This window comes from Egretta garzetta, unplaced genomic scaffold (genome assembly GCF_000687185.1).
Source record: "Egretta garzetta isolate BGI_Z169 unplaced genomic scaffold, ASM68718v1 scaffold63, whole genome shotgun sequence".
Classification (NCBI taxonomy): domain Eukaryota; kingdom Metazoa; phylum Chordata; class Aves; order Pelecaniformes; family Ardeidae; genus Egretta; species Egretta garzetta.
The window spans coordinates 1,265,636-1,288,595 of record NW_009259199.1 but is presented as its reverse complement, the minus strand read 5'-3'; the positions used below and the strand labels follow the sequence as shown (position 1 = coordinate 1,288,595).

General features: G+C 48.1%; 1 protein-coding gene across 1 annotated transcript in view; it reads right to left on the bottom strand.

The window, feature by feature from the left end:
* LOC104123555 (gamma-aminobutyric acid type A receptor subunit alpha3) overlaps positions 1 to 22,960 on the bottom strand; it is a 59,091-nt gene that overhangs the window by 16,688 nt on the left and 19,443 nt on the right. The window contains exons 3-4 of the mRNA XM_009635824.2: positions 13,195 to 13,262; positions 9,193 to 9,413 (exon numbers count right to left, since the gene is read on the bottom strand). Coding sequence (XP_009634119.1) covers positions 9,193 to 9,413; positions 13,195 to 13,262 — 289 coding nt within the window. The remainder of the gene's footprint in view (positions 1 to 9,192; positions 9,414 to 13,194; positions 13,263 to 22,960) is intronic.

Below are 22,960 nucleotides of genomic sequence, written 5' to 3'. Positions count from 1 at the left end.
ACAAGACAAAACACAGGGCATGATCAGAAGGACGCGGCTGTAGAGGCTCCCACCTGGCCCTTCTGCCATGGCATCTTTGCCCTGCATCCACCAAAGGCGATAAAGGCCTCAGTGCAGTCACTAACCTCTGGGTCTCCGGGCAGAAGGCCATCAGCTGTGGAGAGAACAGCAGGACACAGATCTGGCCACCTTTCCTATGGTATAAACTCAAGCTGACTGGCTGAGTTCATCTTTATCCACTCAGTGCAATCAGAAAACCTGCCAAAGCCTAGACTTCTATTTGCTTATGCACTGTGCACAAAGAGCTCATTAATGCCTGGGACCAGGGGACATCTCATGGACCATGCTGGAAAACAGAGGAAAGGGGCTTCCAGGCAACATGGCCTGTGTCTTCCCAGTGGTCTGGAAAGAGCCAAGGGCTGGCAGATTGTCCAGTCAGAAAGCCACAGTGCAAAAGTCAGCCAGAGCCATGAAGTCACAGGTGTTGCACCAGAGCCCTGTTGATGTGGGGCATGGCATCCCATGCTGGTAGCACAGCAGAGGATGCTGCGGGCAGGTGCAGAACTGTGTCCTGGGGCTGTTTGGGGGGGGTGCAGGACAACTCTTGGGCTTTACGCATCCACCAAATCCCAGTAGGATACCTCTTCAGAAAGTGGTTTTGTGAGGGAGGCACAACCATAAAAGCAGCGTGCTGCAGAACATGGGGCCAGGCATAAAAAGATCCATTATAAAAAGCTCTAAAAAAGGTAGCTCTAAGCTCGTGTTCCTTCCTGAAGTACTGCAAAGCCTGCAGCGGGGAGGGTGAGGCGGGGAGCCAGGACCGACAGCTTCCCAGGAGATGTCTAATGCGATCTTCTCTGAAGGAACCATTTGTAGAAAAAAGGACCCGCTTCTGATGGCTCGGCAAGATAACAAATAAACCGTGACAGGAGCAGCAGGTGGATGCAAAGGGCAAGTGCACAGACCTAAGGCTGAAGGTGGCTTGTGGAAAACTTAGGTTGAGAAGCACAGTGGAAGATTCTACTGAGGTGTTTTCCTTCAGCTGGAAAAACATTCAGCTAAGTTATTCTTCACAGAAAATATTGAGGCTTAGTCAAATGCAAAACAAACCCTGAAAAAAATAATGGGTTCAGATTTTGTTTGCTAAAAGCAAAGAAAGAAAAAAAAGAAATAAAAGAAAGATGAAAGATATTTCTTTCAGGTGGACAAACCTTAAATGATTCTACAAAAAAATGAGGGCTATTTTTTAAACTTGGCATAAAAAAATTTGGTGGACAAAACCAAGCACTTCACCAATTGCTCTATAAACCCTGTGGGGAAATAAAGCAGAATCACTGTGGCTTGGAGGTGGCAGCGATGGTGGCTACAGGCGGCAGATGGTGCTGTGACAGGAGGACACCAGTACAAGGAGGGACGGAGCAGCAGCAAACTCCTCCACAGCTGCTCCGTGCTGGCTGCGAGAACAGCCCAGGCTGCGCTGGGAACTCTCCACCGGCTGTGAATTTTGCTCTGCCAGGTAAGGAAATGAACCTTGCGATTTCAGACCCACCTCCAGCTTCATCTGCTTCTTTCAGAGGGTCTGTGAAAGCTAGCATCCCCGTGAGAGACAGGCAGAGGTATTAAATCAAAAAGTGGAGGAGCAGAGCTGGAAGCTGCCGTAACTTCAATGGGGCAGGCTGGGTGGCCAAAACCCTCCTGCGTGACCCACAGACCCTGCAGCACCCACAGCAGGGGTTTAAATCCCAGTAAACCCAGCCTTTGGGAATGTCTGGGAGGTGAGGCATGTGACCCCTTTGCAGATCACACCGTGGGGAAATCGACACCTTATTCTTGTATGAGCTGGCAAAGGAAGGCAGTGAGTTTCCTACAGACCTTCTGAACCCAGACCCACAGTGTTTCAGTGGTACCCTCCTCCTCCTTAATGCAGCAGCAGCACATACTCATTTCTGCTGTTTTCCAGTGCCAGGTACAACTGCCCTGTCTCCACTGGGCACATCTGCCCCACTGTGCCCCAGGAGCTACCCCCCAGGGGCAAAAAACCCCTATAAAAGCAACTCCCAAATCAGGACAGGTTCGGTCCTGATAAACAGCCCTAGTTATTCAGCACCAGCAGGACATGGTCCCCGTATGCCCCATGCCTGCTTGCACTGAAGCCCTGAGGCTGCTGGGTCACCATTCACTGTTGGGTCCCAAGGGCTCACAGCCCAGCCGTGGCTGATGTAATGCTCCACACTCTGGCCAGGTTAATCACAGCAGGTTTATTGGGTCTATGCAGGCTGACTCCACCTCTGGTAAAGGTGGTCAGTGGATACTCCAAGAGAAGTATAAAACCTGGGTGAACTCATAGCAAACCACACCTTGCTGCCGCCTCCCAGCAGCCGGTGGCTTACAGCTTCCACGATTCAGAGGCTATATCCAGGCAACCGAGTGCACCAGAGACCAAGGACCTTTTCTACTCTGAGTCTGCCAGTCCTTACTGAATCCATATAAAGAGATAGTGACCACTATGTCCTGTAGTAACCGTTCTACCGACAAAGAGGTGATGATGACTGTCCTGCTTGCATTGTGTCTGGTCCCAGCGAGGCTTCCTCAGCCAATCCAAGAACCACTGTGTGGTCCATGTAACTTCCTTGGAAACAAATCACTTTTTCTAACTTGCTGATCTCTACTTAACCTCTTGACTGAATGTACCTGTTTTACATGAGAGAGAAGACAACCTGATCTTTCGGACTTCAAGCAAGACTCATTGAAGTCAATGAAAAGACTGACAATGATTTTGACAACCCTACAAGCACATTGTTGGAATGTTTTTTTTTCTGGACACACAAAGGACACCACAAACAAATTGTTAATTTGCTCTGATGCCTCTCTTTCGTAATCTGGATGAAGATTAGGATTTCAAGAAGCAGGTATGAAAACCTGGCAGCAAAGTGTGGACTTGACAGCCTTGCTCCTCCTCTTCTGTTTCTTTTGTGATGCTTTCTTCTGTCAGCTCAAAATTCACTTGGGGAGCTTCATGGTTGGCAAGCTTGTCACACATGTCCTCACAGATCTTACCATTCAATTCTTTCTGTGTCTTTCCCAACTGCAATGGACTTTTTGCTTCTAATATTTGCCACAGTCACTTGTGTAAAGGAAATGTTGATGCATTTCCCCTGCTTCCCTCAGCAGGCCTTTTAACCTTCCTATTCCTTCATTGGTTTCACTAATTATTATTTCAAAAGGCTCTTAGCCAGGTGTTCCCAAAGTCGGCATTTCCAAAGGATCTCTCCTCTCATCAGTGCTTTCCTTCTGATGTATCCTGAACTCCCCGAAAAACCCAGAAAGGCCTTTTTCATCTACTGTACTGTTTGCAAGTCTTGGCTGTGATCAGCAGCCACTGTGAATAAGGCTGAACGACTCAAAGGACCACAGATTATGGGTCCGATGGTTGAGTGCCATTTAGAACAGGCAGAAAGAGCCTCAGAGGGGGCCAGGATGGCAGCAGAGACCAGCTGGGCACAAGCCCTGTCCGTCCAGGCTATGGCCAACAAGAGTAAGTGTTGTCAAGCGAAGAAGGCAACTTTATACAGATGCTGGATGACTTTGTAGGTATGTGGGAATGCAGCAGTCACATTTTAGATCTAATGTGTGTTTTATTAGCTGAGCCAGTAAACAACAACACAATAAATCCATCAATAAACCACTGAAAAAGCAACCTAATCTGCCACTTCTCCACCTACAACTGAAGAAGCTTTTAAGTCTCCTGAAATTAAATAAAAGAGAAAATGCCGTATCGTTCCAGCGAGATGAATCTGGTTCAGCTGCTACAGCCAGCCAGAAGTCAGCATGTTCACAGCTACCATGTGAAGGGAATCAGCTTCCCTGACCAAGGGGAAGCAATACAGGCATTCCCCCTCCCCAGCGTTCTCCTTCGCCTGAAACTGCTTTGCTTTGCCCCCGTGCCTGCCGGGTTAAGCTGGCTCCCCAAGCTGCTCTCCCCACAACCAGAGCTCATGCATTGCTGCTTGCTCCTGCTCACCCCTCTGCCCCCTGCATCCCTCAGCCATCTTTCAACCCCCTCCTGCAGCCTCTCTTGCACACACTCATCTTTCAGAGTGCTAATTAGCAGAGGTATTTAGGTGAGCTGTGGAATCAATCACTGCTCAGGAGAGTTCCCACATTCCCCTTTTGCTCCCCCCACTGCACTGGCCTTCCCTGCTACCTCCTGTTGCTGGCGAAGGACTCTTCAGCACCATATGCTTTGCCTAATGAAACGTCAAAATGTCAAACCAAGAGGAATGTATTTCGCTTCCCAGACAATTACCGCTGCCTCTGCAGCACTTGGGTAAAGAGCCTGTTGCAGAAACGCTCATCGTTGCCCCTTACCCTGTGCAAGGGAGCTTATGGCCAGCTAGCCACAGAGGTTTTCTTCATTGCTCCGATGCCCTGTTCAGGTCCAGACATCTGAGCCCTGAAATGTCATTATAAAGCCTAAACAGCATGTGAAAAATAGCCAAGCTGCCAGCAATCACATAATCCAGCTGTTCATGTGTCCCAGGAGCTAGCAATAACTTATGCAGAACTGTCTTGAAATCAACCCCCAAACTCCTCATGTTTTCTCTTTGCTTTGCTGGCACAATGGCACCAAAAGTGGAACATCCAGGAGAGAAACCATGTTTTTCTCTTTAAAGTCATGGGAAGTCCTTTGAACTGCTCAACACAATGGCAAGAAGCGTGAATCAGGCTAAACATACCTCTCCCAGGGCTGACGGTACAACAAACCACTTCAGCTTCGTTCTCATGGTTACCAGGAGCTTAGCAAAGCCTTTGATGTGTCATTAGAGCCCCTGTTGTTACCTGCGTCGTGCTGCAGGATGAGCGAGAGGCTCAGTCCAATTTCTGGGACACAAATGTAATAATCCCTTGGTGTATGTGTGGTACAAAAACATGACAGCACCCGGCACAGCAGAACTGACTTTGTTTATGCCAGGGATATTGCTTGAGTTTTGTCCTGATTTCTCCTCTAGGAGATTCATTAATAACCACAGTCAGGCCGAATAGTGTTTACGGTTTAGGCTGTGTGAGAATCTAGGTTAGGTTTAATTGCTGGGGTTTGAGCTTGAAAGCCAAATTGCTTCTAGGATCCTTGTGCTGGATCTGAAAGCACTGAATTCACTTTGCATCCTCCGCCAGTCCCTCGAGATTTCAGCCCATGATGGTAGAAATGCAGTGAGATAAGGTGATCTCTGAAGATTTCTCCCTCCAGGGACAGCTTCCTTACAAAAGTCTGCCTGCACAAAACCAAGCCTGGAAAATAGATCATTTCTTCCTTTGGATCCACTCTGGAATCTGTAAGGCATGGAAGAGCAGGCTGTGCAAATCTCATCTCGTCTATTCATCTGCTTGCATATTTAGCAGTCTAGCTTTGGTCTGCTTGGGTCTGTTTATGCTGTTGTCTAGGATCAGCCCTGATGTGGGATGCAGCCAAATAGCGGCCAGTCCGTACTACCCAGAGGAGCTGGTGCTGGGGTGCCCCAGCTGCTCTTGCAGAAAGGAGACTGATGGTTGCACCTCCAGCCTACAGCTCTCACAAGTTGCCCAGGGGTTAAAAAAAACAGGCAGTAAAGACAACCCAAAGCCTTTGCTGGGAGAGACACTGCAAAGCTCTGTGATTTCAAAAAGCAGCCTGGGAAGCTCAAACCGCTGAGAATGCCGCAGTAGGTACAAGACTTGTTATCTGGGGTTCAACAGCCCCAGTAGGACTGCACGTGCCCTGGGTGCCTTTGCACTCAGCTTTCCCTCCTGTTCTGCCCACCCAGGGGTTCACCAATCCTCCTTCCCAAGTGCTCGTGCACTGCCACTAAGGACTTCACATTGTCTTTAGCAATACAGGTTCTTGAGGCAAAGACTTTGGGCATGCAGCTGAATGCGTCAGGCTGGCAGTTGAAGAAAACGTCCTTTAAGTGCATAACTTGAGCACATATTGTCTGGGAACCACTCTGACAATAACCACAAAGCTTTAACATGACACTCTGACAGTCGGGGTGAAGAGCAGGAGAGCTTTTTAAAGCCTGGATTTACAAAGTTGAATCCCATCGGCACAGCATTAAGCTTTCACTATTTTCATATGCTTCAAGGCCAGGAAGAACCAGAACATTATCTATGTGCCCCACGCAGTTCAAGCCAGAGAGTACATCCAGAGATTGCTGCAGCAGCTGAGTTTTTGTCTGTACCTTATGTAAATCCCCAGCTCTGACACCAGAGCTTGGAGGCCCTAGCTGGGCTTCTGTGAACTACTTGGATCTTGTAGGAGCTCCACAAACAAGACTGCAGAGGCAGGGCCACATAATAAAACTGTGCTCCCCATGCCCTCTGAGGCAGCCGGAGCAGCAGGGAAGAGGCAGAGGGATCAGTAATCCTGTCCCTTCCTCAGCAGCCAGAAGGAGGGGAATAGAGAAATGCAATTTTGTGCTGCGGTCGCAAAGGCCATCTTGTCACCCAGGTGCCAAGGCCTGAGTCAGTGATCAGATGTTTGCACCGTGACGTTGCACCGATCTGCGAGGAGGCTGTGCCGTGGCTAAAGGAAATCTCTGGACGCTCAGCTACAGCTGGTGTGCGACTCCTTGAAGCTCAGGTCAGTGATAAAGAGGCTCTCTCTAGGAGCTATAAATATTGTCACACAGGTGTAATTTTGCTGGATGCATGTGTCAGAGTTGCTGTTCCACCAGAGCAACTTCATTTATAAATGTAAGCCTTGACTAAGAGAAGTTGGCTTTCACAGCAGGATAAATAGCAAGAGACATGCCTCTAATTGCACATCAGCAGAGCTGATCCCTTGAGGATACTGGCTCGTACAAGGTAAGGGAGTAGGATATGTCTCAGGAGTCAGACTGCATGGCAATGTACCAGTCTAGACCGAGCCTGCAAGGGATCATCTGGACAGTCCTGCCAGTCCAGGGGAAATCCAGGGGAGGTCCAAGCTCACTCCCTAGTCAGCAGGACAGAGTGTGCCTCTTTGGGATTTGCACTTTCCTAGATGTGAGCTGTGTGGGGCTGAGACTGGCTTTGCGGTCCTGCTCCTTCCTTTGAGAAGGACACATGTGCATGCCCCTGGGCATGGGGCAGAACAGAAAATGTGCCACTCGGACATAAAACATGAGTTTCCTTCCAGCCCTTTCCTGGGAGAAGATTCCAAAGCACTTAACAAGGGAGGGTGATACCATCATCATAATTTTACAGGGGATTTGAGGTGTGAGTGCCTACGAGCAGTAGAGACAGGTAGGACTTGGTCTCAGCCTCAGCCTGATGCACAGTCCTGGACCATGCAGTCTGTGCCCTTGCATCTTCCTTTCTGAGCCCCCACTCAGAACACCCTGTGTAGCCCTGAGCAGGCATTTCCTTCAGCAGCAGGGAGAAGGGGAATCATCAGAACACCACGACAGACATCCCATCCTGGATGCATTGAACTGCACACCCAGAAGAGCCCTACTTTGCCCCTGACACGCTGTCCTGTGCAGCAGGCAGTGCTTTCCAGGTGGCCATCTGGCCAGTTCTAACCACATCTCCAGCATCAGACTGGTCCAATACTGCCCAGAGCCCCGCCAGATAGCTCCACACACATGGGCACAGCAGCAATCTGTGCTGGGTAAGGAAAAGATCTCCATGCTCTACAGCTCCTGGTACTGTGCAATATAACCCATTGCAAAAGGCCTGATACTCAACCTTTGGGTATCTCTGAGTGGGCTCTTCACCTCTTACAAAGCCTCAGAGGTACATTTAAGGGGGGCAGGAGCAGATGCAAAGGGAGGTCCAGACTCTCCTTCATCCCCCCCTTCTTTGGGAGACAGCTGAACTGAAAGATATGTTGAATTTATTTAAAAAATCCCATGACTCCATTTTCTTCAAGAAGCTCACTCCCAATAGCCTCATAATGCTGCCATCCTGGCACCTGCCCAGCCCTAAACGGAAAAGTAAATCCAACACTTTCTCAGTCACACAAAACTTGCTGAAGCTAATGGCTGTTTGCTGAATAAAGAGGAAGGGAAATGATATAAAAACCCTGAAATTGAGTCCTTTTTTTGCTGTACTATGCCAGTAGCTCCTATAATACTTTACAGTCAGATAATGATACAAATGGGGGGAGTGTTAGTCATGCAGTTCAGAGGGCCGGGAGCAGAACCAAACCCTTAAGTCAAGTTGGGCTTCTCCCTTCATTTACCCCATCTGCCTCAGTAACGTGAGATCACTGATGTGTGGAGACCTAAACCCCCAGGGCACTGGCAGGATTAGCTCATATTTGAGAACTGCTGCACAAAAGCAGAGCACTGTTTATCAATGTAGGCTGTAAAACTTGCTGACACTATGTAGATTCACAGCCAGCTTAACTATGAAGAGATGAAATTCTGTCTGGTCCTCAAAAAACAGAGGTGAAAGTGCAGCATCTCAGCACACAGAATGCACAATGAACCCTGTTATTAGTTAGGATCGGCTTGAAGATGGAGGCAGAGAAAATAAGTTTTGAAAACAAAGATCTACACCTTTCCCAAACCAACTGAACACCTTTCTTGTGCATATATGAGTAGCTTGTTTCATTTATAAGCTCATTCACCTCAGAAGGCAAATTAGTACATCAGCCTCAGTTGCAAACATTATTTACGTGGGTGAATAGCTTACAAGCATACAGGAATATCTGAATAGTTCCAGAACGAATGTACAATTAACCCAAAGGCGTTTCTCTTCGTGCTCTCCACCTGTTGCAGCTTAGTGATAAATATATGTACCAGGGCTGTTCTTGAGAAATCCAGAGAGGATGATGGCCCAAGTGTGGTTCCCCAACAGCGACTTGTGTTTTAGAAGGAAGGCCCCACTTGCTGGAGCTCACAGTGGGGTTGCACAGGCTGTGTCACTGCCTGCGGTCTCATGCTTCAGGGCCATCTCATGTTCAGGGCTCACACTGAGAGCTCAGCTGGGGACATTGGCTGGGTTAAACTGAGAACTTCCAATGGCCTCTCCAAACCTGGCACCTCCAAAGCACAGTTTTTAATAAGCTGGTCATTTTTTTTTCCTAATGATGTGCATTGATTTCACAGATTTGGATTTTTGATTCCATGAAGTAGGAGAAAAAAACCCCACTGTTCTCAGAAGCATGTTTCAAATGGCTCTGGTGCAACATGCTGAATGAAGACCCTGGCCCAGGAAACACAAACTCACCTCATGGTGTACAGGAGGGTGCCATTGTCCACCAGGCGCAGCAGCTTGTTGGGTGTTGTCATGTTATGGGCGACAGATTTCTTCCCATTGTGGAAAAAAGTATCAGGAGTCCAGATCTTACTGGCCAGCAGGTTGTTCAATGGAAGTATTTTCATGGGACCATCAAACTTCAGCCTTTCATCTCTCCAGGATTGCCGGAAAAAAACATCAATAGTGTATTCCTTTGTGGAGAAAGAAGAAATAAGTCTTGTTTTACTTAGCTCCTCATTAAAAACAAGCCGCTTCAAGAAATGGTAAATATTGTCTGTCATTGAGCATACTGTGATTTGGCACACCTTGGTTGACATGAAGTGTAATGCAAAAAGAAGTAGGGATTAATGGCACTTAATCTGTGGATGATAGAGGGCATTTACCACATTTTGTATAGACTTACATATGACGCCAAAATTTGCGTTTCAGTGTTTCTGACCACTGCAGACAGGCTGCAATACAGCCTACAGCGGCCAGTCCTGAGGTAGCCCTGCTGCACCACCACCTTTATCCAGCTGTTTCACGGGAGGGAACCATTGTGTGCAGCTACACGGGAATTTAAAAAGGCAAAAATAAAGTTCCTGGAGATGGAATTTGGCCAGGATACTGGTAATTATACCCCTGCTCATAAAAAAAAAAAAAAAAGTTTCATGACATTGTCTTAATGTTATTTTATTTCCCAGGCAGCCTCTAGAAAAGCATTGAATCAAGGACCTCACAAACTTGCATTACAAGATCTTGTGACTGCCTTTTCTTTTTCTTCTTTTTCCTTTCTCCTGTTTTTCCTTTTTGGTTTTTTTTTTTCCCCTTCTTTCAGCTACTGTATAAACCCATTTCCTAGGCCAAATTCCAGCTGGGGCAATTAGAAGTCATCTCTTTGAAACCCTGCAGCCAGGGCCAGCTCCTCACTTGGTGCGTGCAGCCTCAGAAACCACTTGACCAAGCAGCAAAGGCGCTATGGCTCCACAGCCACCCCAAGGCAAAATTAAATCAATCTGCGCAGTGCCTGGTATAAGGGACTGCTGTTCTCTGTGACCTGAGCCACCCCATGTCCTCTGAGGGTCAATGTCACTTACGGGAAAGTCTTCAGGCCATCAGCATGAGCTGCACCACTCATGCACCTCTACAACACACACCTCCTCTTGCTAATGAAGGATCTCGTTAGTTCATGAGCCTTTCAGAGAGATAGGGGCTTCGGAAAATCTGTCTGTCCCAGATGTTCTTCCCCTGTTGTTGCAGATTCACAGTCTTTATTTACGGGTTCCTGGAGGCTGTAGGACCAACTAAACTTATCATTGTGAGTGATTTCTTTCCTGCAGCTCTTCTCAGCAGCATTTAAAAGCTGCTGCGCATCAGTTTCTTATAGATCATAGAAATTCTTACAGGTTCTGCAGCAAATGGCAGCTGAATGAAAGCATCTCAGTAAAGAAATTAATCCCTGCTCCCTGGCCACAGAGCCACTCCTGCTCAAATGTTTCTGGACCCTGGCTGGGGGAAGGAAAGAGAAGATGCTACATTCCCATAGGCTCTGCCCTGTACAAGATATTTTGCCCCTTCATGGAAGTGATCTTCACTTTATGGCTTTAAGCTGAGTAAAGGAATGAGCTTGTGTGCAGCCCCAGGAGGTAGGTTTGGGAAAAGTCCTTAACAGGAGAAGAGCTATCTTATTCAGAACTCCCCATTCCTATTAAAAAAAAACAAACGAAGAAACAAAACTTTTATAACAATTTCCCAGGCCCTGTTTTTCTTCTTTTATGCTAAGGAATTATTCCCAAAGAAAAGAGAAGTCATGTTCAGATACTTCCTCTCCTTTCTCTACTTCTTGCCGTGAAAGCATCACTCCCAAGCTGCCCCTTCCAAGGGGTTCTGTGTTATGCTTTCACCACCTATAGAAGCGACTGAAAACATCAGTCTGTCTCCAGAGTCCATCCACCAAAGCATAAAACTCCCTTGAACTTTTCATTTTTTTAAATTTCCTGGGGACTGAGGCAAAGCTGCAAGAGCTCACTACTGAAGATTCAGGTGTACGTCAGGTCCTATCAAGCTCTACTTTCCAAACTAAACTGAAAGAGAGATTAGAAGTCCCTTGGAGCATTTCAGGGAAAAGTTCTACATGTCCTCCTCCACGCTTCATAACCAGCTGCTCTCCTCCGCTCTCCGCAGCAGCTTTACCTGCCTCTCCTCCATCATCATAATTACAGTCTCTGTCTGCATGAAGATGCGCAGGAGCGGCTTTCCATCGCAATGAGTAATGGCTGTGGGAGGGACGGGAGCGAGATCACCAGGCAGATGTGAGTGGGGAAGGAGGGACTTCCCCACTCCTAAGATGAAAGGAACCACTGCAGAAGAGCAGGCTCTCCCCATGCTTCCCGAGGAGATGGGGTTTCTCTCTCTCACGTTTCTGAGTGCATTTAGCACCAGAACGGCATGCTAAAACACATTTGCTATGCATTTGTAAAATAGATGGAACTAAAGCATGCAAAGGGGAAATAATTTATTATTCTTTAACTGTCTTCCTAATTTTAAATTCATTTTGTCAAATCACATTGCAGAGAATACCTTCCTCTTTCCAATACCTCATATTTCTTCTTCACAGTTCATTATACACGCTCCCTTAATCAAATATGCTCCACCTTGGAAGTAATTATCAGATACTCCCCAAGGGCTAAGATTGCTGAATATATTATGGGTCTCCACTGCGGTAGGAAAGCAAGCGAGATAGAGAGAGAACTCAGATGACATTAATACTCTTGGCTATGCTGACATCAAGTTAACTTCTAACCCTGGAAGGAGGGGTTTTTCCAAAGCAACATGGGGTTGTGTGATGGGGCGAGCACATCAATGAAACACAGAGATTTTATACTCCCCCAGCTCCTCCACTTGCTAGCACAGGACTGCCAGTGGGGCAGCTGAAGAGATGTTCCTGGCCATGTCAGCACAGAAAATGAAAGCCTCCCAGCTCTGGAGGGGCCATGAGAGCCACAGGACATTGCTCCTGACTGACCCAGCTGGTGAGAGCAATGCCTGCTCCCTCTCCTGAAGTGGGCTCCCTCCAAGGCCAGGACTGCCCACCACTGGCCACCAGGTCACCTCTGGGACTGGATGCACAGGAGGGTATCAGTCCTGGATGCGTTACTGTCCTCATGTGTTACCCTTGAAATGCTGAGCAACCATTAACAGCCAATTCTTCTCTGTGTGTCTGGGCGCGTGTGGAATACAAGCTGCACTGTTGAGAAAGCTCACTATTAATTATGCTCCACAGTCCTGTTTTAATTAGAAGACAAAGTGTTGTGGGAATACAAGCCCAAATTCAGACCTCAGGCCTTTTCATTAATAATTTTCCCTGAACATGTCAAAATATTGCAATGAGTTCACTCTTTTTCTTTTTTCTCTTTCACTTCCCTTCTGGTTCAAGCACTAAGGACAGTTTGATGGTGAACCATTCTCTTCTGGCACTGCCACCAAAACAGGCCAGGTACTGGCATCCTCCCTTCTTGCCAGGGAACACCCCCCTTCCTCCACACACAGTCAGGTCAAGGAAAGCCAGCTGCAGTGAAGGTGTTTGTCAGGACATGTAATAGATGTAGCATGCTATGTACAGGTCTTGGTCCCATGGGCAGACCTCCCCATTTCATTGCAAGAAAGAAAAAGACCCTAAAGCCTGTAGCATGTTTGAGCAGTGCAAAGGCATCAAACCTCCAAGGTTGCATTTGCCACATTATCAATTGTCTTCTAAAAGCCCAAACACACCTGAGGAGAATCCCTGTCCACCACTGAGTTCCCCCTGGCCTTCGAGAAGATGATGAGACACATTCATGCCCAGGCAGGCAGCTGGGATGCTTGCTCACGTTCTTGTCATTTAGGAAAATCCTGCTTTTGCCCAGATTGTCTGGGGATGAGGGTGGGACACATCCACTGTGGCTGCAGAAGAAGCCATCCCTCCCCACAAGGCGACCAGCCAGTGGCACCTACCATATCTGTGTCCGAGACAGGGCCGAAACTCGTCACGTAAATGTCTGTCTTGACTTCAGTTACGCTGTCTGGGACAAAAAAAGGGAAAAAAGCAATTAGAAAACTGAATTTGCTTGTACAGGGAAGGATTTGGATTTTGTTACACGGTGGTTTTTCCTGCCAGGCTCCTCCCTGGCAAGCCCTCAGCAAACCCGCATCGTGCTCTCTGATGTGCCCTGAACAATGGCCCGTTTTATCACTCGTAATTGGGCAAATTCATCTCTGACATATGTCTGCTGCTTTCCATGCTTACACCGAGGATGAATATATCCCACACAGCCAGACAATATGTATTTACGAAATGTAGGCGGCTGCACGATACATAATGTGGTACAGATCCACATGTTTTCAATACAGAGGTAAGCCCTGATGCTTTGAAACTCCATTAATCTGAAGTCCCTTTGTGTCTCCCAACCTGATAAACAGCCTAGCAGTATTTCACCAGTTTTAGGAAACCCCGGGTTTGTTACAGCTTGAGGCTTATCTGTATGTAAAAAGAATCAATATTCTGATTGCCTTTTACTGCCACCGTGTTTGCTGTTCTCCTAAGTGCCTCGCTCCTGGCAAGCGGCTGCTCTTGCAAGGCTGCTGCTTGCTGGCATCACACGCTCTCCTGCATCCCAGGCTGCGTTGCCCTCATGGATGCTGAACAGCAGTCTCATTGCCCCAGCAAAAAACAGAGCCCCAGTTCCTGCCCAGACTGCTGAAACCCAGGAGCAGTCTTAATCACTTGCCTTCAGGTAGATAAACTGAAGTGCTTTGCAGAACACAGGCACCAGCAGGTATTATTCATGCTGAACAGCACATACAGCTCTCATTCTTGACTTCATTATGATTTTGGCATCTTTCCTAATTGAAAGCTCTGCTGCTGTCCCATTTTGCAGGGAAATCAAGGCACGGTGATTTGCCATATTCATGGACCTATGCTCTGCCCACAGGGTTGTACTGAAAAAATGATTGATGAGGTGCCTTGAGTTTAGCACTACGTTACCATAAATCCTTACCACTTTAGGGATAGATCATGCCATTGTGCTCCTTTTGTATGGCATTAGTTGGCTCAGAGCTGCTTTCCCAATGAAAGAAACAATTTAAATCCCCAAAGAAGAGTTCATGTTTTATGCGTAGTACACCATTTTGGCTATCGCAGCAGCTTTGCAAGTAGCCTGGATGGCCCATTGCTCAATTCAGTTACGGAAATCCTTCTGTCCCCTGACAGTTATTTTGCAGTACTATGAAGCTTAGTTTTGTGCTTCAAAGTTTTGTATCCAAAAATAATATAATGCATTCTGGCAGGGTTTTCTCCTTAATGGCTAAAATATACGTATACATGTCTTTAGTTATTATGGCTGGAACGCTTCTGATGCAGCCTGTGGCTGATATTATTGTGCTATATAAGTAACCCTTGATCTCATCTTGATGTGATAAAAAGAAGGTTAAAGAGAAATATGTAGGCAGTACACTTTCTGAAACACCCAGAAGCCAACAAGACAGCATCCTGAACAAAATGAGTTACTTCTGTAAGACTTAAACACTCGGGGTATTTTCTCTGCCTCCCTCCAAACAAGTCCCCAAATGAGATGCAGAGCAGAGAAGAACATTTTATGAAGCAAGGCTCTTGCAGCTAACACATGCGGTGAGAGAAAGCTAATTATGTTTTACAGAGAACACAAACACTCTCTCCCCTCCTTTCCTCCCTTCCTGGCATTCAGTTTGCCCAAGATAAATAATTTACAGCCATAGTTATCAGATAAGGATCCATGGCTGCCCACGGCCAGCGAAGCCAGTCCTTGTGAGGTGCAGAATGAATTGTCCCCCACACCTGAGGGGGCCGAGGGTCCATGAAAGGACCCATGTTTTACAAGGTGATCCTTGGAGTCCAAGCACGAGGGAAGGGATTCAGGAAGTGATGAGGAGGTAAAAAGGCAGGACTAGTTTTGAACACCTTTTGGTACGATCCTGCTATCTTTACATCAGCCTTTATGCCCTTATCATGCTGTAACCTGTCTGTCACAGAGCTCCAGAGACCCCTTCCCACCCCTTCAATCTACTGAAAAATCCAATCAAAGACAATGGCATTAATAAATGCCATGAACTTATTAATAATTTATTAATATTAATAATTAATTACAGCCTGAGTCTGAAGAGGATCCTCCACTTCCAGACTGCAGCCATGACCCCCGGGCCAAGCCATGTGAACCCACTGAATATGGTGGAACCTCTCTGCACCTGCAAGGCAGCACCCAGTGCAGGGATGAGCCACGGGGCTGGCTTGGTCACTGGCTTATTGATATCCTTCAGCACTTAGAACATTGGGCTCCCTGCACCTTTCATGGCAAAAGCCAGACTGAACCTCCCCTGTTAATATGTGCTCCTAAGGGCAGGATTTGGCTGGGATCTGGAGGGATTTCTGAAATTAAATCATTGCTATGCAAGCAGGGATTTCAGCAGAACTGGGAAATCCAGAGATAAGTAAAACACCAGCAGAACAGAGTGAGCTCCAGCCTCAGAGATTCGCTTCCTTCGTGGTCCTACAGCCCATGAGCACCCACATGGCTTGCAGCCCTGCCCAAGCTCGTCAGCTCTGTGATGGCAAGACCTTCTCCTCCAGGGAAATCAGGAGCTACTCAGCCAGCCTCCCCGTTCCTTATCCCACACCTCCCCACCCTGAGCCTCAACAAGAAGAAACTGCATCTACTTTTGCAGCGAGAGAAAGCTGAACAAGGAGCAACTCCTGCCTCCACTCAGAGACATGGCAGGGAAATCCTTATCTCCTCCTCAACCTGCAGATGCACTCACACTGCTGCCTGGCTGTCTTGCCCATTTCACACCAAAGATATAACAATTAAGGAATGTATCATAGAGGGTTAGGTACCTTCCCTAGACCTGTTGCAGAACATTAAACAGCATTTTTCCTTTCCTAGCATCACCTGTGACTCAAAGTTTTTTTACCCGCACAAGTAAGCTGAGGGTAAGAAGCCTGCTGGGGTGGCAGGCGGATGTCACCAGTCCTGTTTTATAATTGGGGAAATGAAAAAGGAGAGACTTGGTTCAGGTAGGAAGCTGGAGCAGAGCGAGGCAGCGCCAGCTGCCCTAGGAATGATGTGGGCTGGTGCGCTAGTGCCCAGCAGAGCACTCAGTACCGCTCTTGGCACCCTGTGCAAGCACCCTCCGGCCACCTTGGTGAGCCTCCCAGTGCCCCAAGCTACTGCCACCTGAGAACCCAAAAAGCAAAAAAAAAAAGACGCTGAAGCAGTCATGAAACTAGAAGAGCAAGAGATTTTCAGGTTTGAACATGGGCAGAATTTAGAGACCCTAGTGGTGTGGCATGCCATGTTGCCAAGCCATTTGCTGGAGGCTGATTCCCTTGTCTGGGGGCTTTACCCATTTATAGGATCAGTTTATTCCCAAACTTCAGCACAACTGTGTTTCTAAAACCATCTGGAGCAAGGATGTGAGCAGAACAAGGTGCTGCAGGTCGATCAGAGCTGCCCCTTCTCCCATGCAGTACAGTCCCATCCCTGCCTGCCAGGCAATGCTGCCTTGCTCCTGCCTGCAGAAATCCCCCACAGCTGGGCAGATCTGCAATGCAAATGTGAAACAAAAGCTGAAACATCCCTTCCCACAGTGTTACCATGGCACTCCCTACACCTGCCTGCTCTTTAAAAGCTACCCCTCCTCCAAGAATTTGCTACACCACATCTGGCTGCTTGTGCAGGCAATAAACATCCCTGTTAGCTCTGTGCGGAGGGCCAGATCCTGCCACCTCACGCCCCAGGCCAGCAGGGCTGGTTGCTTCCCGTGTGCATGCAGAAGGTGTAAAGCAGCAGCGGCTGCTGTTGAGGTGCTTCAGCGTTTCCATTTCCCCCGCCCTCCCCTGTCCCCCCCTCTGAGTCCCCAGTGTCCCATCCTCCTGGCCCTGGCTCAAGGCAGACATCCCCCGCTTCGCGCAATCTCCCTTTTAAGTGCTCGTGACTCCCTGGGCCTGTGAGGAGATAGCTATTATTTACAAAATGATGGAGTGCTATTTTTACTTGCTTCTTGGAAGCACTAGGAGCAGTAGCAGAACTGGAATACAAATTACGCTGCCTCGCTGCCTCTTCCCTCGCTGGCTGTAGATTGTAGGGCTGCCTCTACAAGTGATTATGGGAGGCGGGGGGCACAGGGGGCTAAGGAGGCTCTTATTAAACATCCCGCTGCACTCATCAAGCGCTGTTTATTTAAGAATCTCAGCCATAATATAATCGACTCGGACGGGTTGTGTTTCAGCTCTTGAGGTTTGCGGATGTGCTGAACACAGTCACGTTTTCCAGGCGGGGGTTCCCAGAGGCTATGCCGCAAGCTAGCAGAAATGATGTGTCTGCATCCGAGCGCTGGAGGCTCCCAAACGATGTGTACTACTAAAACAGGAGCGAAGCCACTGCGGCTTCGTGCAGGGGATTCCTGGCTGCTGCACTGACGTCAGGGAGGCTGCGCAGCCTTAACTCAGAGATAAGCTAGATGAGCGAGGGCATGGGGACCTCCTCGGGGCCGTGCTCCACGTAGCAGTGCTCCGTCTCTGCCCCAGGGCTGTGCTGGGACCTAAGGGAGCTCAGAGGCAGCAAGCCCATCTCTACTGGTGTTTCTGTGTGTGATGGTATGGCTGAGACTAGAAAGGAGGACAGTGCTGTTCAGGCTTTTCTGCACTCAGGGATACAAACCCTCAGTCTGCTCCAGGCCAGCTCCTGGAGGTAGATGTTTCTGCAATGGGCTCCCTGTGAACTGCTCTGAACTCCAGCCAGCCCAATATCCCATCTCCAGCTGTGATCACAACCTAAAAAGAGCAGTGACAAGCTGATAATACCCCTTAACACCCTCCTAGACTGCAACAGCATTTAGCCTCAGCTCAGGAGTTTCTCAGCTTGATGAGGTCCCCTTATTCAGTGATCTTCCAAGGACCTGTCCAGTGTTCCCTCAAATACACCAAATCATTTGGGAAGGACTCCCACCAGCTTGTGGTGACGGCAGAGTCACCACAACAATGTTGTGTAGCTCTTTCCCATGTCAAATAACCCAAAGTGAGCACACTGGACAGTGTGGCGCTCTACAGCTAACCCAGCATCCCCAGGAAGGGCAACACAAGAAGTTGGTTTGTACTACCAACTTCCACCTCATGCCTTCTCCCAAAACCTTGCCGTGCTAATTAATAAGCAGCAGAAGGTAATATTTGCAGCTGCACGCAGAAGCTTTTTTGGTATTTCATTCTTTGTTTTCTCAGCCTCTCACTAGGGGGATTTAATTTTCCTTCCAATTCTAGCCACTGGAACAAAAGAGGCTTCCATGACCTTTGCTACAAGCCCCATAAGCCTGATGGAGCTGACCTGCACCACAACTCAGGGCAGCACTTGCCTTTGGAGGCGGCACGCTGCAGCCCCCAGCCAGAAACTCCACCCTCACGTCCCTCCTCTCACTCTTGACAGCTTCAGTCCCATTGCACCAGGGCTGCTGCCTTTGCCAGTTCCTACCTTGGTTTTTCAGATGGCTTTTAACCTGTGGTGCTGCCCTGTTTTGGGAAGTGGGAGCTGAATTGTGTCTCCTTTTGGTAAGAAGAGAGGCACTGAGGAAGGCACGGCACATCTCTGGATGGCGTGGCATGGGGTACCCTCTTTTTGGCTACCCCTCTTGGGGCTGCCATGCCAGTACTGGGAGAGGACAGGGAGGCAGAAGCAGAGGGGTAGGTGCCTGAGGGGAGAGGGTATCCTTGCCTCTCCCCACAACCTCCCTTGCAAGAGCTGCAGAAATGGAGACATGACATCTTCTACACCACCAACCACACACGAGAAACCCCTGATGGAGCCTTCACTGCTGCTCTTCTGCTGCGGGGCCAGCAAGACTCTCCCACATGTATTAGAGATGTTTTTCTTGAATTTTTTTGCTAGGGAACTCAGGAATAGCAGCACAGAAGGAAACATTTCACTGAACATCACTGCAGTGCTGTTAATGCCTCCCAGGCTTGTCCAGCCCAGCCAGGGGATAAAGCTGACTCCAAGGACATAGACTGACAGAGCTCCTGGCACCCGAAGGCCACAAAGCAGCAGGAGCTATTGCTAATGTCAGGACCACAAACATCCCTACTACACCTGGGATGCTTTCACACTAAGTATCCTGGGAGCACAGGCTGTGGATGGGTCAGGAGGGGAAGGCTGGGGAACAGAGATGGCAAAAAACTGAGAAGGTACTGGCATTACTTCCAGCATCTGCAAAAGGGAGAGCTGGGCTGGCGTGCAGAGATCTGGGCAGCTCTCAGTGCCGCCTCTTCTCTCTCTTCAATTGTTTTTGACTTGGGGACCTTAAACAACACATAAAGAGGTCACAGTCAACCTCTTCAAACTCCCAGTCCCAAAGACAAAATACATATTTTCAGATGTTGCTTGGCTGTTTTAGTACCTCAGCATCCTTGAATACAAAATTACTTGTTCAGAAGCAAAAGCCAAGTCTTATATCATAGACATTCACCCAGATTTGACAAGTTTAGCCTGGGCATCTTTCCCAAAAGTGGACAGCAGCATGCACATGTTCTTCTTAGAAGAATAATCCAGAACACACATAGGGTGTCTTGGTCCTGTCAGCAGCCTTCCTTACATCGGAATAAATTGCAACTGCCTCCATATATAGAATTATATAGAACTGAAACAGTTGAAATCAGTAAGAAGCAAAGGCTTTTGGTAGCACACCACACCGCCTACAGAAGTCAATGCCGAACGGCAGCAATCATGGCCAAGAGTGTCACCAGCAGCGTTGGCAGCTGGCCCAATCCTTTGCACGCCAGACAGAGCTAACAGCAGTGTCAGGTTTAATTTCCCCCAACTACCTAAAACACCAACACATCTCCAGGAAAACTCACCTAGGCAGAAGGATCAAGACACAGCAAAAATGCCATTAGCCCCACTCTGTCTGTGGTGGGAGAGTGATCCCAGAGGTAGGTCAGCCCACCCAGACCCTCCGATGGCATCTGCCTCTCTCTAGTGAATGTAGAGATGAGGATGACCAGGGTCCCATGGATGAAGGCTGGCCTCAGCCTCATGCTCCCACCTGGGACAACATGGTTAAAGATGACAAGACACTCATCCACTGCAAAGTGGGGTCAGCCAGGGACTGAGCACTGGGAAATTTGTACTCCGCAGAATGAACCACACAGCAAGGAAAGAAACAACATAAATGTCTGAAACAAATGTCTTATCTCAGCAAAAGCAGGGGTGAGTAAAAGCCTGCAGGGGATTGCCAATGAGACCTTTGGATCAGATCCGTATCTAGCTCTGCCTACGTGTCATGAACTATTTGTCTAATGCAGTGTTGCTCGGCTATTTGCTTGCTTACAGAAGTGGTTGCCCTGTCTCACTCGTAAAGCTGAAATAACTCAGTCTGTGTAACAGATCTGACCCCCTCAGTTACACTCCCAGTGACTTCTGCAGAGTTATGATCAAAAAGGCTTCACATTTATACGGGAAACAAGGCTGCCTGCTGCTCACCATGAAAGCATCAAGCCTGCCCCTCCCGTCCTGGGGTGCAGAGGCATCTTTTCACAGGGGCTGGCTTATCACCCACCGCTGTGGCTCAAATCCCCTGGGACTGCCAGCGTTTACTGCACAGCCAGTTCCCAAGGAGCTGCTCTGTGAGCCGCGGTGATGAATCACTACCTTCTCTCTGCTGTGATGGCACATCAGTGTCTACAACTGCGTGTCCTCCAGCCAGACTAGAGAGAAGTCATCAAATCTGTAAACACAGATGTACATATGGTATCACTTCCAGCTGTGTTCGCTCTCCTTTCTCCCCCCAACTTGGATATTTCAGCATGGGGGGAGCAAGAAGTTCAAAAGAATTTCAGGAGTGCTCTCAAGAGACAGCTGACAGTGAAACCACTCACACACGACAGAGATCACCATGGTCCTCAAATATATGTGCGTAATTTTTCAGCCCACATGAATTGAGATGATGCCTGTCAAATCCCTCAAAGAGACAACCTGCTGGCCTTGTCCTCCTTCGCAGGGCCAGGGGAGAGCTGATGCAATGAAGAGATTTATTCCCTGCCTCACACAGCATGCCGCATACGCAGCTTTCCAACACAGCTGCACTCAGTGTCCTCTGCAGGAAAAAGATGCAGGACCATGCAGTAGCCCAGTTACCACTTGAGCACCACTTGCCTAGGATTTATGCCACATCCTCATGCCTAGATGGATGTCTAATTCCCAGGTGATCCCTGGGGCACAAAATCCTTGGGTTATGTAGGGAAGATCAGCTCCGTTCTTGGAGAGAAATCCCTAAGCAGTCTCCAAATGTGCTATACAAGGGCTCATGGCTCTAATCCAGGTCTGAGCTCTCTCCACGCCTATGTGACGTGAACTCCTGTGGAGTCTGGATCAAGGCATAACTACTGCTGAAAGCAGAGGAGTCAGGCACACCTTGTTCCTCCTTGCTTCCAAGTGAGCAGGGAGCCAGTGTCCCAGCGCCAACAGGCACACAGGGCATCTGCTTGTCCCTTTTGGGTGAGAAACTGCACTCCCTCCCTAGCACTTCCATGTGAGTAACAGCACAGGGTAGCCCAGTTTTCTGGTCTGAACTCCCTGCACAGAGCATGCGATGGATAAGGGAGCTCCAGGCGTACTGGCGCGATAGGTAAGTCCGCAGGTTGCTGTAGAAGGTGCTATAGGGATTTCACAGCCTCCCATGCTGGAGAAAGGCTTTTTCTCACATTTACCAAGAGTGGGGGATGCAGGTTAGAGCTGCAGAACAGCCTAGGAGAGATGCTGCTCTACCAGTAGCGGAGCCAACAAACCCTGCTTTACCACAGATCAGCTTTTCCTGACTGTTTTTCTGATGCCTAACACCAGTTGATCCCATCCAGTAATATTTCTCTACTTTGGGTCTTTTTCCACTCAGCTGCATAATTCCACAAGTCTTGCAAGGACTTAAAATCTCTCAGATATCTACTTTTCTGTCAGGTTTTGTTCAGATCAGCCAACAGGTTCAAAAGCTTTTAGAAGACAAAAGGCAAAAAAAAGATGTGATAAGCCTTTACTCCATTAGAAGCCCAGGCAAAAAACTACTGCAAGACTCAACAGAGCTACGCATTTGGCTCATGGAGTTTAATTTACCTTTCCCTCATTGCCCTGTGCAAACATGCACATGCATGTATTCTTATTACTGCACTAAGTGACATGAATACACATCCAGAGGTTAGAATCAGGACATGGTGCAAGTTACTGATAAAGTCCAGGTGGAATAGAAGAGCGAGTCAGAGAGAAGAGAGCGTCAGAAGCAGCAACTGCTCGAGGATGTGCAGCCGTGGAGGCTTTACACACACCCCTCATTCTCACACATACAGACTACAAACAGAGACTACAAATTAGCTGAGCTATTTTTACTACAGACAGAAAAGACAGAATGAACAAAGCTACTGTAGTTACTATTTTAAGGACTTAGGACACCCTCAGATGCTATGAAGACAGAGGAGGAATATGTATGTATGAGCATGCTTTTAGAGGTTCTACAGTGCTTTGAGACCCTGTGGTAATGGAAGAGAGATGCTACATAAACATGTTTGTTATATATTATAAATACAATGAGAAAATGTGTGAATATAAATTAGCATGCATAATTTAACATATTCAGTATTAAAGTCTGTCCTTGATGGCTAAGCCAGAGGTGCTCGGGAAGGGAATCCCTGCTTGTCCCAGCGGACAAGGGAAGAGCG